This window comes from Sinohyriopsis cumingii, chromosome 18, assembly GCF_028554795.1.
Source record: "Sinohyriopsis cumingii isolate HCF-2022 chromosome 18, ASM2855479v2, whole genome shotgun sequence".
NCBI lineage: Eukaryota > Metazoa > Mollusca > Bivalvia > Unionida > Unionidae > Sinohyriopsis > Sinohyriopsis cumingii.
The window spans coordinates 57,157,408-57,174,750 of record NC_142978.1 but is presented as its reverse complement, the minus strand read 5'-3'; the positions used below and the strand labels follow the sequence as shown (position 1 = coordinate 57,174,750).

Below are 17,343 nucleotides of genomic sequence, written 5' to 3'. Positions count from 1 at the left end.
TGCCAGTACCATTATCAAAGAATGGACATGTCAGGAAGAAGATGTCTTTTTTGCACTTTAATCACAATTAGCACCACAATATGGAATGAATTGCATTGAACATTGTTAAAAATATGAACATGACCTGAAGATGTACATGGGGACATATCACTTTGCTACTGCAATTTTTGTTTAGGCTTAAAACTGGATGCAATGTAGAACATAATTTTGTGAAAGCAGCAGCTGTTTCAGCTTTTAGTTCACCGATCATGGATCAGAAAAGCTATGGGGATGACCAGTTGTCTATTGTCTAAAATCAAAATGGCGTTGCTCTGGCATCCTGTAAGATCAACCCACTAGCAAGCTTCAAAACCCTTTAATCACTATTTTTGAATATCAGCACGAAAATATATCTAAATGATGTGTGCTTGATTCTGAATGAAAACAATGCCAATCTGACATTAAACAGGGCAGGCATTTAAAACAAAAAATTCCACTCCTACTGAATGCAAATTTATTTCAATATGTTTTCACCAGTAGACCTGTTGTGGTGTCTAGTTGGTCCTAAATGTAGATGACGATGACCTAATTTCCATGATGTTATTGCTGCTAGTCCAGAAGTAATGGTCATATTGAAATGGGGTTTTCTCCTAAAGACTTCACATGATATTGGCCCTCAGAGAAAATGGTGTAGTTGTTTTGTATATGGTCTTGACTTGGTCCTCCATGTAGTTTTTATATATACATATAACTATGCTGGCCATATTGAAAATCTTATAACTCAAGAAAATCATAGATTATTTCAACACTCAGCAGTTAAGAAGATGAAACAGTAAAAATTTGGATCCCTGACACTTCTTTTGGCTAGTAGAGCACAAGTCCAATTGAGCTATTCTTAATAGTGGATTGCAGTGAAACAGTATATATTTGGTCATTGTCAGAAATTATTTATGTTGACCAACCATGTTGAGCTGTGTTCTTTTTTTCCCCACTGGACTCATCTCTTTGTAAATAGCATACAATTCTTCTAGTTTATGCTCCCTTCTATTTATGTGATGATGATATGATAATTATAACAGTGATGATGAGAATCATTTATGAAGACCTATTATCTGTAACATTTTTCAGTCAGTAGCATTTACTGTGCTTAAAATATGGCTTATTTTTAATAGTAATTTTTCTTTCGGAAAATAAATATAGGCTACATATTTGTGAAGGAAATCAGTAGAACTTGATAAAAGAATTAAGCTTTGTGCTAAAAGGGAACGGTAATAAATTTCTGTTTTCTAGAATCTTACTTCAATGGTTCCCAGATTTGAAAAATAACCATCTTCATCAGGAACTATGATTCTCTGTATTTTGAAAAAAAGAAGATTAAAATTTCTTTTAGCACTAAATATTTATGCTAATTTTGCAACAGCATGTGCGTGAATGGTAGATGGGACTGCACTCCTGTACCAGGTGATTGCATAGATAGAGTAGTCTGCCCCCAAAATCTTGTCTACATGGAAGGGACACGCAAATGTCTGGAAACTTGTGACACCTATGTTACTAATAGCACATGCCTAAGGTCGGCAACATATAGTGGATGCCTTTGTCCTGATGGTTTAGTTCAGTCACCTAATGTAAGTATAGTTTAAATTAAAATTGCCACAATATGCACTTATCTATGCTCATATCAAAAGTTCTTTATATGTGCATGAATTAACTGCACATGAAAACAATTCTGGCTATATAAAAAATTTGTATGCAGACAAAAGGCATACAAAACAAAGATTCAGGCAAAAAGGGTACAATCTTTAAAATTCAGAGCTTGATTTTAAAAAATATAAATTGTAGTTTTTAAAAGAGCCAAGACATTCTTAGCCGTAAGATAATAACTGGATGACTGATTATCATTGGTTGACTTCATTAGTCAGTTTTCCTAACATGCAGGAGGAACTTAACATTACAATTCCTCTGCTTAAGTTTCAATATCTATGCTTCTCATTAGAAATTTTGCAGTCACATATTACAACGATGGTTGATCATTGAAAGTTAAGATAAAAAAGCACAGCATTGATTGGTCATTGAAAGGTAAGATAAAAAAGCACAGCATTGATTGGTCATTGAAAGGTAAGATAAAAAAGCACAGCATTGAATGGTCATTGAAAGTTAAGATAAAAAAGCACAGCATTGATTGGTCTTTGAAAAGTAAGATAACAAATAGCATAAAGATTACTGGTCATTGTAAGTTAAGATAATAAAATGGAAAAGGAAGTACCAGAACAAGGTAATGTGCATATTTCTGTGGTCACACTCATCACCCTTTTGAAAACAGAATAATTAGACAGGTGATAAACGTTTATATCAGAGGCTTTTTTTTTCATATGCACATTTATATACAATTATTTTTTTCTTGTACAAATGTACAATACAGTTATTGTACTATATACTTGTATATATGTATTTTCTAGTGCATATGTACATACACTTTTCCTGAGCACACGTATATATATATATATATATATATATATATAGACACACACGCACACACACCGCTCCAATGATAACTCACAAACTAGCATATAATGCTCTGTCCAGCATGGATCTACTGCATTTAAAAAGAAAATATCCAAAAATTGGTCCTTATGTGCTGAAGGAAATCAGTCACAAATGGTAATGAAAATTTGATATAGAAAATAGTGGTTAATGCCTAAAATGTAAGAATCAGCATTATAAATTTTAGTACAAAATCACATATTTTATTAGATTTTTTGGACAGGTATTTTATCAGCTGTAAATAATAATGAATGGAGGAATAACAATCTATATTTCATTCTGCTAAATACTTACATGTGCAACATTGAAAGAATAATCACTAATTAAATATGGCTTGTCATGTGAAATTTGTGTTCAAAATGTTTAGTTCTGTTTCACTGTAAACTGTATAATCATGTCCATTTGTCTTCTATTAATAAACTAAAAGTCAATCGACTGTCATATCGACACACATGAGCACTTCTGTGAGAACGTAGTTATGTGTTGGTTGTGTTTGATCTACAACTGGGGGTGTTTGTTGCATTGTAAAACTTAATTAAAATTAAGACCTATACTCTTATCATATACATATTTTCTATTAAATCAAGTAAGGGAGGTACCAAAAATTATTAAATTCAATCCTTTTTATTTGACCAATTGAACATCATTTCAGAAGTTATGTTCCTATCTATTGATTTTATGGCAAGCCATGGGTAACTTTAAAAATTCCTGTGCCAGCATGGAATAAAGCAAAGTTCATCATTGCACACATAAAATATCTAAATCAAACCATGAAGTGTGAAGTAGTATTTGTTAAGTGTATCAGAAACTGCACATATTTTCATGTTCGCATATGCATTTTTTTTTAAATAAATTATTTCGACCATTAAATCATGTTTGGATATGATTAACCTTTGTGAATTTATGTTTTTGATTCTACTGTAACTAAATCTATTTACATATCTCTTTATCTGTTTATCTTATCTATCTATGTATCTATCTTTTAATTTTGAACTGACATTAAAACTAAAATGTACCTGATTTGACACATAAGAACAGTGATGTAATATGCAATGTGTTTAGTAGTACATAAGTTACACGTAGGGAAGCCATATGGAAGAATGTTTTTAATGATCTCTTTTGTATGGTTTATCTTAAAGTTATAGCAAATTTATGATGAACAACCAACTACACCATTATGAAGACATATATATTCACAGTTAATTTCAACATGATTATAAAATGAGTATTCAACAATGTAACATGCCACTCCCAGCCCCACTTTGGTCTCCCTCCATCGATTTAGGTCCTTTGGTAACTTTCACCCATACTTATAGTGTGGTTGTTGGTTCTGGACCCTCATTGTGCACTAGTTATCTAGAGTGTGGTATATGTTAATTTATTTTCTTGTGCACATATAAATACACTGCTTGACTTGCAGACATTTAGGTATTTTTGGTAGACATATATACGTTTTGTTAGTACACATATATACATTCAATTTTTGATGTTTGCATTTTTCTTCAACTATACACTTATTTTTCATATTTGAACAATATTTACAAAAACAATTAAAAATAATTTCACAGAAATTGCCTGATCAAATTTACAGTTTTAAGACCAAAGACTTTAAAATACTTAAAAAATGTTTATCTTGCCTAGGTTGTCAATAATGCAATAAACATTTATTTTCAATAGACATACAATACACATTGATATTCAATACACACACAATAAACATTTATTATTAATACACACATAATAAACATACATGCAGTAAACATAGAAATCGTCAGGTAATTATTATATTTGAATGCAGACCAACTCATCTATCATTTCTCTGGCTAAACCACTATCAATGAAATGTGTTTACAAAACTGTAATTATTCTCATTGAAATGTTTTTTTTTTTTTACAGTACTGTTATTATTCTATCATTGAAATGTTTTTACAGTACTGTAATTATTCTAATCATAAAAAAAGTATTTATTTGTACATTGAGTTACAAAGCAGCAACTGCACATAATTTATATCATCTAATTATTCTTAGTTATTTTTGACAGGTAGAACAATTAGAAATTTATTTTAGTCTCAAATGGACTTTACAAATCACTTTTGACCTCCAACAAGCATATAATATGCAACAAATGATATATATTATAAATTACGAAATTAAGAGTTTCCATGGGTTGGCCATAATCCAAGTTTAAATTGTTAGATTCAATCAGTGGGATAATCAAATTAAATGTATGATGGCAATTAAATGTAGAATTTTAATGTCACTGTTTTGTTTCTCATTTTTGACTTCATTTTTCATTATTATTTTAATTATTGTCCTTTATTCTTTTATGGTGCAAAAATTACAAAAGAGACAGAAATCTTATAATGAGTTTATATTAAAGTTTAATATATGTATAATACACTGAGAAACACGTTAATATTTACAAAATGGGCACAATTATTAGCCACAGTTTTATTAAATATAGCATTTCATAATTATTCTTCAACATATCTTCATTAATTTTAGTCCTTGTATAGACACATTACATTTATGATTGACAAATCAATTGTTTTTGCTACAGGGAAGCTGTGTGCAGCCCGATCAGTGTCCATGCTCGTATGCTGGAGATTATTATGATCCTGGATCAAGAATTAAACTGTCATGCACAGAGTAGTAAGTATTACATATACAGTTACAGTATCGTCTATTCCTACAATTTCTTGGGAGATATTGGTATATCCTCAATTCATTCATCTGTCAATTTATCCATTACAACATTTCCATTACTGCTTAGACGAAATTTACAAACTGTAGTTGTTATGTTGCCATTAATGATGAACATATTCTAGGGAGGTGTCATCCGTAGCCTCCAACTTTGAGGTTTGAAAATAGGGAAAAGTGTCACACGTTCATAAATGTAATTTTTGATATTTTAAATTATTTTCTGACCAAACTTGATGAATAAAACCATACCAAGATTGAACTGGAATCATGATCCAACATTGATCATTATAAGGGTGTGGGGTCATCAGGTGACTACGTGGGGAGGAGTTGGTATGGTGTGAGTTTGGAATATGCAGTACACCGAGAGGGCTTTTGTTATATTGAACCATTGCAGTTCCACTTTTTCTTCATTTTATATTGATAAAAATGTACTATGCAGTCAAAGAGACTAGGAGCGAAATGAATAGAGTTGCTCATTATTCTCAATAGAAAGTAACCCATTTTTCTCTGTAGATTGTGGTTCATCTCCCTGTAATTGCTATATATTTTAAAGATGTACATGAATATTTACATAAATTATTAACAAATTCCAAATGAATTCATTTTTTAAAAAAACATCAAAAATATGAAACATTGGAGCAGTACATTTGATATGTCACCTTTTCACCTTCTAAAATGCAATGCCCATATTTACAAGCATGAGATAGGCAGTACATAATTCAGTATTCTTGAAGTTTATGATGATATTGGAAAACACTTTTCTGGGTGTATCAGATTTAACAAGGTTATACTTGCTCCATATTTTGATATAGTTTATCAGATTGGCAAAGTTAAAACTGATCTACAAGCAATAAATGTCATTTTTATAGTTGAATATCTTTTCCTGTGTTATTTGAACTAGCTTTACTAATTTTGACACAGCATACTCCAGGGCTTTTATAATGGTATTTGACTTAAAAAAGAATGGTTAATTTGGCATAAATAGCCGAAGCTGTAATGTCTTTACAAGAAAATGGTAGAGATTTTGATTGAACCCCACTCAGTCCTCCAATGCCCTCTGATCTATAAATCCTGTGCAAGAAAAATTATATTTACTTTTTGTATTTCAGTATCTGCCGGAACAGGAGATGGGAAATTCTAGTGAAAACTGATTGTCCATGTAAGGCAGCATTTTTTTAACTCAATCTTTTTTATTTAGAAAGTAAATTACTTGCTATGGCAGTTATGTCTGTTGTTTATTTTGTATTCGTTAGTGTTAAAAAAATCATCTTATCAGTTTATTGTGATTCCCAACATATATTTTGAATTTGTTTATACTGAGCCATAGTATTTTAGAAACCATTTACTATTATTTAGAACCAAAGCCGGTGCAATATATGTGCAGGCATTGCGCTTGCACAGTGGCCTTTCTGAAAGTGATGCCAAATTGGAGAAGAAAATGTGCAATAGATCAGAGAATGGAGCTAAATTAAAATGAAAGTTTTGCTTTTCTTCATGTGAGAATATTTATATTAGGTCTTAGCTAACATTAATTTTGTGACCATTCCAATTATTTATAAAGTTGCATCTTCACATGAGCTTGTATTAAAAAATAAGAGCATTTGGGCTGGATTATTGCTCTTAGAAAAGTTATCCCAATAAGTTGTAAACACTGCAGCATTCACAGTTTTTGTCTTCAGTCAAATTAAGTGTAATGTTTAATCATAGCAAGAGTTAAATGAAAAATAATATTTGGACCATATTTTGCAAAGTTATTGCTGCAGTCAGCTTATAATAGATATCAGTCCGTTTTACTGGACAATTGTAGTATTCAACCAAATCTTCTGTGAAATTTCATCTCAACAAGCTACAAGTTTAATGTTGATTAGGTTTTGACTTTCTTATAGAGTTATTGCCCTTGATCAGCTTGAATACTCATTTTTGTGACCTGTGTGCTCTCACAACTCTTGTTTGAATCCTGCTAAACGTGCAGTGAAGCATTAACCCAATCATGTCACCCCATAAAGACTTAGAATATACATCTCCATGTCATTTGTCACATTTCTATTTTAATTGCAACTGGATCGTTATTGACGCTTCATTTTCATCAGGTCTCAGATTAGTTTGATGATGACAGGATTTGATATTTTGCATGCTTGTTGCGCTTGAAAGGCATAGATTTGGCATCCAACTTGATTGTGAACATTTTAGTTTTGACATATTTTTATTAGATTTCAAGTAATAGTCCTGATAAGCTTTAGCTGATAGATTTTAAATGAGTTTGCTGATCACCAGATTTCAACCAAAATTATCAGCTTTCAGGCCCTTGACTGACTTTGAATGCTATAAAAGCTTGAGAAAACTCAAGGATGCATTTTTTGTGCCTCAGTCATATTAGCCTGGAGTCTTCAATATGCAAGTTCTTATCAGTATGTTACTGTGCTATTCCTGTGACTGATATAGCAGAATCATAATACACTCAGTTCCTATAAACCCAAGCTGTTCGTAGCTGGAATTAGAGAGTAATGGTCACATTGTTGACATTTCCTTGTCTTGTACATATTACGCTCACTACCTTCTATCCCAGCTATTGGTAGCTTGCGGGGTGTGTGTGTATGTCTAAATGGTTACATTGATGGCAGCTTCTTCCTTTATAAAGGATACACTTGATTCCTACTACCCTATCATTTTGGTATCTGGCTCTAGGGGACAATGGTCACAGTGGCAGTAACCTCTTCTCTTGTACATTGTACTTAATCTTATTACCCCATTTTCTTCCAGCCACTTGTTGGACATCTGGAGCTACTCATTACCAGACATTTGATGGGAACACCTTCTCATTTGAGGCTGCTGCTTGTGATTATACAATGGTTCAGAGTATTGATCAGTCACTGGAGATTACTGTCAGAAACATCCCTTGCTACAGCAGTGGTCTTATCTGCACCAAATCCGTTATTGTTAAAATCAATGGCAGTCCTATCTCACTGGTCAGGGGCAAAGACACTGTTATTGGCAATACAACTTTGACAAGCGGAAATGAGTACTTTACAAAGAATTTGATGCTGTTTAATTCTGGAATGTGGATCAATGTAGTGGCACCAGACTTGGGAATAGCCATTCAGTATGATGAAGGTGGGTGTATATATATTGCTACATGGTTTGCCCGTTAGATTTAATTGTTCCATTTAGTGACATCATATGTTTCAGGTACATGTTTGACTCTTTGTCTTCTGTTTTAGATTAATGTTAAACCTGATTATTATGGGTTTTGTATGGCTGCCAAGTGTCCTGTTTTCCCTGTATTTATTTTGTATTTTGGACCTGATTACAAAGTGTATGTTTTTCTGTTTAAAAATCCATTTTTTGTATACAAAAATTAAAACAAAAAATGCTCTTGCAATTTTTTGTTTAGACTGGGCACCCAGTTCAATTCTAAGAGAAATGTATTACATGTATATAGAGATATAGAGTTCTAAAATATGATTGGTTCATTCAAAATTGAGGTTACCCTGCCAGTCTTTAACCGCTATATTGGATTATGCAAAGGGGTTGCTGCTATTACTGCATATCATCTTTGTAATAGTCAACTTCTAGTTATCTTGAAAAGGAAAGCAGGAGGTTTATAATTTAATCCAGCAAGGAAAAGAAAACAGAACTGGAAGGACAATTATGCCATCATGTTTAGATTTGTGTAACCATCTAGTAAAGGAGAAAACTTTGTGTTTTGCAAATTGTGTAATTGTGATTTTGCTATTGGGCATGGAGTCCACCAAGACATAAAACACCATAAATATGCTTACAAAACATAAAAGAATTTAAAGCCCTGAGGTTGCTTTGTTATTTAGGGAATAATTATCAATTATGTTCATGACAATAGAGGTGATATATATCTTTTCTCAAAAATATGGAAAATGTGTTCATATAACTTGATTTTGTAAATCTTGACTGTACATATTATGTTATATTTTGTACTTGGGGATGTTGCTTTTCTTTTTATTATGAAGAATGAATGACTCCGAGCTAAAACAGCTCACAATTGACATTGTACAAATACATTACACATTTGAATGTTTTCTCATGTAGGATTTTGGAACAGAAATCACAATGGATTTTGTGCAATATTTTCTTACCTAGCCAGTGAAACAGAAGTCACCATGGATCTTGAGAAATTCAAAAATACTTGCAATCCAGTGATCAGCAATATTTTTATTGATACACTTGAAATGTTCAAGCATCATGTTTAATGTTTTGCAATAAGAAAAGGCAAACTGTTCTTGGAAAGTTGGATAAATGTTGTGAATGCATTTATGCGTAAATTCATTTGCTGGCAAAATATCATCTTTTCCCAGAACCATACAAATTTTGAAAAGAAAGTAATTCATGCTACATTACACAGTGCACCTAAGGCTATAAACAAATTGTATGTCTTATTGTAACAGGAACCAGACTGTATATACATTTGGGAATACAGTGGAGTGGAAAAGTTACTGGTCTCTGTAGTAACTATGATGGAGACAAGGAAAATGACCTGATTTCACGTGAAGGATCTGCCTCCACACTCACTGACTTTTTCAACAGCTTCAGGACACCAGAATCATGTCCAATTGTTACTGACATATCATCTACAATTTCAAGTGATCCATGCAAGGTAATGAAGGAACTTAATTTCTTACCAGCAGTTAGGTATATTAAAATCAGTTTCAGGAAAGTAATGATTTATATTAAGTAGATTATAAGCAATACTGCTAGTAAACTCTTTTTAATATAAATAAAGATTTCCTGATTTTCTTGTTTATACAGCTTATTGTAAAATTCTAAAAGTTAAAAAAGGTTAAACACTTTTTAGGCTGTACTTTTTGACACTCTTTGTGCTAGTATTTTAAAAAAAATTGTACAAGTGAACATGTGTTTTAAAAAATGAGTTACCTACAATCTGCTAATTCAATATGGAAAAGAAAGTGTTCTGTTGCAAAACCTAGACAACAATAACAAAATGGTTATATTTGTAGCCCTACTGATTAAAGATCTTGTAACATAAAAAGTGTCTTCCTTGCAAATTGGTTTAATTTTTTTTTATATCTTGGATTTTTGTGTGTGCAAGAACAGCATGGTATATAGTTGGGTTTTTTGGACAGTGTAATAAAACTGACATTAATTAAATGCAGACATGATCTAAAAAATATGAAACATTTAAAAATCATTAAGGTACCTGTTAAATTGTTATTTAGCCATGATTGCAATGAAAATTTGATGTGGTTTGTAGCTCCACTAGTCACATACAAGTTGAGTTCTTGTGCTACCTGGTTATCTGTCATTAATCCACCATCCATTATGCATTTTATTGTCCGTCCATTCATAAACACAGGCTTGTTATTAATAATTGTCTTAAAGTACTAGAAAAATTACTAGGAACTTTACACATACGTCATACTGTTCAGTGATAGAATAGTTAAATATAATTCATATAACCTTTGTCAGAATCACTTTGGAATTCATATAACCTTGTTCAGAGTTGTACTGTAATTAATGTAACCTTAGTCAGAGTTGTATCAGATTTCATACAACCTTAATCAGAGTTGTATTGTTATTAATGTGACCTTAGTCATAGAGTTGTATAATAATTTATACAACCTTAGAGTTGTATACGAATTGACATGACCTTAGTCATAGAATTGTATAGGTACTGATGTTACTTTAGTTATAGAATTGTATAGGTACTGATGTTACTTTAGTTATAGAGTTGTATAGGTACTGATGTTACTTTAGTTATAGAGTTGTATAGGTACTGATGTTACTTTAGTTATAGAGTTGTATAGGTACTGATGTTACTTTAGTTATAGAGTTGTATAGGTACTGATGTAACTTTAGTTATAGAGTTGTATAGGTACTGATGTTACTTTAGTTATAGAGTTGTATAGGTACTGATGTTACTTTAGTTATAGAGTTGTATAGGAATTCATATAAATGTAGTCACAGAATTCTATAAGAATTCATACAATCTTAATCATAGAGTTGTGTAGGAATTCATATAATCTTAGACCTTGAGTTGTGTAGGAATTCATATAATCTTAATCATAGAGTTGTATAGGAAATGATGTGACCTTAGTCATAGAGTTGTATAGGAATTGATGTGACCTTAATCACAGAATTGTATAGGAATAGACATGACCTTAGTCATAGAGTTGTATATTAATTGATGTGACCTTAATCAAAGGGTTGTATAGGAATCGATGTGACCTTAGTCTTAGAGTTGTAAAGGAATTGACATGGTCTTATTCTTTGAGTTGTATAGGAATTGATGTAACCTAAGTCATAGAGTTGTATAGTAGGAATTGATGTGATCTTAGTCATAGAGTTGTATAGTAATCTATTTGACCATAGTCGTAAAGTTGTAAAGGAATTCATATTACCTTAGTCATAGAGTTGTATTAGAATTCATGTGACTTTAGTCTCAGAGTTGTATCAAAGATTCATGCTTGCAAATTATGGAGAAAAATATCCCAAACTTAACTATGTAGAGAACTTTTTTTTAGTCAGTATATGTTTATGAACAATATTATAAACTAAGTAACTGAAATGTTGCATTAAAATGACTAAATATCTTACAGTGTGTGGATATGGAACATAAAATTATCTTTGAAACACTCAGACTATGTTTCCTTTCTAGGGCAAGGAGATACGTAGACCATGGGCTGAAGAACAATGTTCGGTAATCAAGAATGACACTGGCATATTTGGAGATTGCGTACAACAAGTCACAGATTCTGTTCTTGATATGTATTACATATCATGCATGTCTGATGCTTGCAGGTAGGGTCTTAATTCTGGTTCTAAAACTTTTAAGTAATTCCAACAACTTTTTCCACAAACTTGTTTACAAGAGAAATTCAGATGAAACATGAAGTGTCCTGCAGGTTTATTACTAGTCCTGCAGGGTTATTACTAGTCCTGCAGGGTTATTACTAGTTCTTCCTGCTAGTCCTAAAGAGTTATTATTTGTTCCCCCTACTAGTCCTGTTGGGTTATTAACAGTTCACCCTACTAGCCCTTCGGGGTTATTACTAGTTCCACGTGGTTTTGAGTCCAAGGCTCGGCTAGCGTGGTTACGTGGGAAAGCCTGCCAGTAGCTTCTCGTGGGTCAGTGGTTCTTCCCTGGGTTTTCCAGGGTTCTTCCTCCACCAGTTATTCCCCTCTACTAGTCCTGTAGGGTTATTGCTATTCACATCTAGTCCTCTGGAGTTATTATCAGTGCTCCCTACTATTCCAGCAGGGTTATTGCTGTTTCCCTTCCAGGGTTGTTACTAGTGTCCCCTACTAGTCCTGCAGGGTTATCACTAGTGCCTCCTGGCTCTGCAGGGTTATTGCTATTCCCCTCTGTAAGTTCTGCATGGGTATTACTAGTTCCCCTTACTATTCCTTCAAGGTTATTACTAGTCTTACAGTACCAATCATTCAATGTTATTACTACCCTGCCCGGGCCCCGAGTGGCCGAGTGGTCTAAAGCGCTCTTCGTTACGGATCACTGCCATCTCACCTCTGTCTGCGGCGGTTCGAGTCTAAGATTCAGCCAATGTGGGCATGTGAGAAAGCTTGCCAGTAGCTTCTCGTGGGTTGGTGGTTCTTTCCAGGGTTTTCCGGGTTCTTCCTCCACCATTAATACTGGCCGCCATGTATAGCCTATCGTGCTGAAAAATGGCGTTAAACCCCACAACAACAACAACAACAACAACAACTACCCTGCCCATTTTTTAAATCACTAGTATGAAATTTAAAACAGCATTATACCCATAAAAGTAGGTCAGAACTATCTATCACTGCAAGCAAAAATACTGTAAGATTTTCTATCATGCAGTCATTACTTAACTGAGATAAAACTTCTAACAATAACATTTATATAGTTTATGAAGATTAAACACACTCTACATTGAGAATGTTTTTGTATTATATGATTCCAGTTGTGACAGGGGAGGTGATTGTGAATGTCTTTGCACAGCCATTGCCCACTTTGCAGAATACTGCAGCAGTCAGAAAGGGATTTGCATCAAATGGAGAACCCAGCATTTATGTCGTAAGTTACATTTGTCCTGCACTTTAATACTGTCAAGATTTCATTAAAACTACCTTGATAAGTCATACTGGCATTATACTGGGGTACAGTTATCTCTCACTTTAATACTCCCTGAACCGATGCAGTGGCCTATTGGTTAGAGCATCTGCCCCAGATGTGGCAAGTCATGGGTTCAAACCCCAGCCGAGTCATACAAAAGACTTCTAAATATGGTACTAACAGCTGCCTTGCTAGGCGCTCAGCATTAAGAGGTTAGTGTGAGGACTGGTTGGCCTGGTGTCAGGATAATGTGACTGGGTGGGACATCATGCTACATGTCTGTGGCATGATGCCTCAGTGCTAGACATCACTTTAACTGCCATACTGCAGACACTGTAGCAGTATGACTGGAAAATTGTTAAAATTACATGAAAAATCTAAATCACACGTACATAATACTTCCTGAGGTCCTTAAAATTGTACTGTGATTGAGGCAAGTTGACAGTCTGCTGGGGTACAGTTATCCATCACTATAATACTGTCAGAGGTCCTTACAATTTGTACTGTGATAGAGACAAGCTGGCATGATGCTTGGGTACATTTCTTCCTTACTATAATACTATCAGAAGTCCTTAAAATTGTACTGTGATACAGGTAAGCTGGCATAGTGCTGGAGTACATTTCTCCCTCACTATAATACTTTCATGATGTCCTTGAAGGTATACTTTGAAATTATACCGGTGCACAGTATCTATAGCTGTCAAATATTTTTCCTGTATTTGTCCTGTGTTTTGGACCTGAATACATGTGTATGTTTTTCTGGCTTGTTTTTAAAATAAAAATAAGCAAAATTAAATATATCCTTACAATTTTCTGTTTAGAACTGGCACTTGGTTCCATTCTGATAGAACCATATCACATATATCTAGCGATAGAGTTCTAAATATCATTGGTTCATTCAAAATCGAGGCTTTAACAGCCATATTGGATTGTACAAACTCTCAAATAGTGCTGTACTGTAAAACAGCAGACCAAATTGGTTGTAACTATACATGCAAAAGAATTATGATGTTTATTCATATTTGTGCTTGTTGTGAAAATAGTTTGAGGGTTCGGGAAAGAGGATGTATTGTTTCCACAGAAAATTAATGTTGCTTAGGTCTTAAAATTTGTGGTTTGTAGAAACTATTACATCCACAAAAATGAGTACTGCCCAAATAAAAGTTCACACTATGTCAGATGTGATCAGAGTAATCAAAAGGATTTGGTCTATAGATATCCCTGTTCTATTGTACCATATGGAATAAAACTTCACAGTCAAACCTAAGAACTTCAAATCTATCATGGCAGAGTGGCATCCATCATATAAAACAGATCATAGATGAGGTTCTGTGTTGGTTTCATGTTGGACATAATATCTGACTCTTGTATACCTCCAGAAGGGTTAACCTCTATCACAGTGCATGCCATGACTCTCCTGGGAGTAGAACAAGTATCTGTTGAGTGTATAAACTTCCAACCAGTGAGTCAAAAGCTTTTTTCAATGTGAATTTGGTGAAGAACCTTTTCAGTAATGTGCCACCTGAGAGAGTCTTGTAGTTTTTGTGTGAATGCATTTTATATTGCAACTTTCACATATATTTAAAGGATTTTATAGCTTTACCTTTATATTTAGTTGATGTAAATTTACTGAATTGTTATATTGTTGCCTTTATATTGGATTTGGAAGGGTTTATCTCTTTTTTGTACATTTCATTTTCACAACTTTGCAACATTACTTTTGGCTGGCATCATATAGCCATTGTTCTTAGGTGCCTTTACATGCTAATACATACATACATACATACATACATACATATATGCATGCATACATACTCTAACATATTAAAAATTAGATCATGAAGATACTTATATCAGAATATATTCTGAGATGTACATATATAATTTGACATTTTGTGTACTTTTGATACGCACCGTTATAGTCATATGCTTAGATCTCATCATTTTTCCTTGTTGGGTTTTCTTCCACAGAGGAAAAAAAATAAATATAAACTTATGAGATTGCTATATACAGAAAAAATCCATCATGGGATGATGACACACTAATGATGATAAGGTTTGCATTTATGATTATTACTATGGTTAGTACAAATATGGATTTGTAATTACTATTGAGTTCATTTCTTGACCTAATTAACTGTTGAGTGCATGTTAGCGGGAGAAGCTAGGTATGCAATTCTATACATGGAGATATGACATATACCAACATGTTTATGTTTTGTCTACCATTGGAATATCCAGTCCACTTATTTTTAGTATCCTGTTAGATAAAGCTCTCCAAATTCATGTTACGGAGATTTACTGTTAGTAAATATATGTTCAGAATGACATTTCTTACTTTCAGAAATTTGAAAATTGTGATTTGATTGGTAAACAACAAGGTCAACAAAAAATGACCACTTATTGATGTCCATCAGATCTCCATGCTGGACTGTGGTGATCTGATTTTAACTTGCTTGGCTTTTTGGTTGAACTTGTTCAGATGCTGCGTTTAACATGCAGAGTACTATCTGTTCTTGATGTAAATTGTGCAAGTATGTCCAGTAAATATGGCCTAATTATTGGTGTTAAAATTCTTAATTTGCACATGTATTTTTCAATATACAGCCATCCAGTGTGAGTTTGGCTTGGAATACCAGGCATGTGGAAACCCATGCCCACAGACCTGCCAGAATATTGGTGAAGAGCCACAATCCTACTGTAAGGCCACATATCCTGTGGAGGGATGTTTCTGTCCAGATGGATATGTTCAAGAAGGTAATTATTCAGTCTTAAATATTATATGTAGAAAACTTCATAGTTTTGGAGTCAATGAATGATTTTTTGTATGGTCACACTCATTGCTGTTATACCCACCTTGGTTTGGTATGTTGGAGTTACTAACAATAACATGACTCGGCAGATATAAAGAAGAAACAAGCTTATCTTGGATTGATTGAAATTTCAGCCATTAGAGCATTAGTCCCTTTGAGGGACTCTTGTCTTGATTAGATTTGTTTCTAAAAGTTGATCTTGAAATCAACTGTGATGATATAACATATATGATCTGAAAAAAACAGTTGTCATAAAATTGGCATTATTTTTAGGCTCATAAAGTTAGTAATAATATAGTTTTAGATTCCTTAAATTGTCGTGAAATATTGGGATTCACACAAGAGGGTGTTTCAGGTGAAATAATCACTTCAGTATCTGTCATTTCATCCAAATACACATGACTTTGTCATTTAGTACTGGGCTGTTGGGGAAGACATTAATTTGAGTTTTTTTAGCCATGAGTTAGTAGAGCTCATAGGATGATGATTGTTTGTTAACTGTCCTTTCATTAACACAACTAGTAAGCTGTAAGATTCCTTAAATTGTCGTGAAATATTGGGGTTCACACAAGAGGGTGTTTCAGGTGAAATAATAATTTTTGATTTCAAAATTAAGCACATAAAAAGAATAAATTCTTTCAGACAGTACTGTCAAATTCTTTCAGTGATCGTTGTTAAAAACTCACACTTCTCTCTCACTACCATCCCTCTTTAAAGCCCATAGGGAAAACAGAGCTAACATTGCTTTTATTTATTCACTCAGCACCCTCTTTTCGAGCCGTTGAATGCTTTATTATTTTGGATACAGTTGTCAATTCATTGCTTCTGTCAGCTTTTATGGCAATTGAAATATAATTTATGCCTTCAGTTTTCTGTCAGTGAAACAGATTCTCACTTGAAACTAATGACTTGAGCTAGAAAATGTGAAAGTCGATACATTTGTGGCCTAGTCATGAGCATATAATTACACCATGTAGTAGATTGGTTATAGATATAAATATATTTATTTTGCATTTCATCTGTAAAAATAGGAAGATAGATTGTGTACCTTTATACATATAGTAAATTAATTTTCATGCCGTTGTCATTTTTAATAATAATGTTCTACAACAACTTTGCTTACTTGAACTTGGACAAAATTTTATTATTTTCGTAAAATTTAATAAGGATTTATACTTCAGTTATATTATTTCAAACGTTTAGTAAAATTAATGCTTTTTA

General features: G+C 33.1%; 1 protein-coding gene across 1 annotated transcript in view; it reads left to right on the top strand.

The window, feature by feature from the left end:
• LOC149776720 (SCO-spondin-like) overlaps window positions 1-17,343 on the top strand; it is a 106,012-nt gene that overhangs the window by 52,872 nt on the left and 35,797 nt on the right. Inside the window, exons 18-25 of the mRNA XM_089941248.1 lie at window positions 1,400-1,604; window positions 5,081-5,172; window positions 6,333-6,382; window positions 7,984-8,334; window positions 9,642-9,850; window positions 11,870-12,012; window positions 13,158-13,270; window positions 15,917-16,066. Coding sequence (XP_089797374.1) covers window positions 1,400-1,604; window positions 5,081-5,172; window positions 6,333-6,382; window positions 7,984-8,334; window positions 9,642-9,850; window positions 11,870-12,012; window positions 13,158-13,270; window positions 15,917-16,066 — 1,313 coding nt within the window. The remainder of the gene's footprint in view (window positions 1-1,399; window positions 1,605-5,080; window positions 5,173-6,332; window positions 6,383-7,983; window positions 8,335-9,641; window positions 9,851-11,869; window positions 12,013-13,157; window positions 13,271-15,916; window positions 16,067-17,343) is intronic.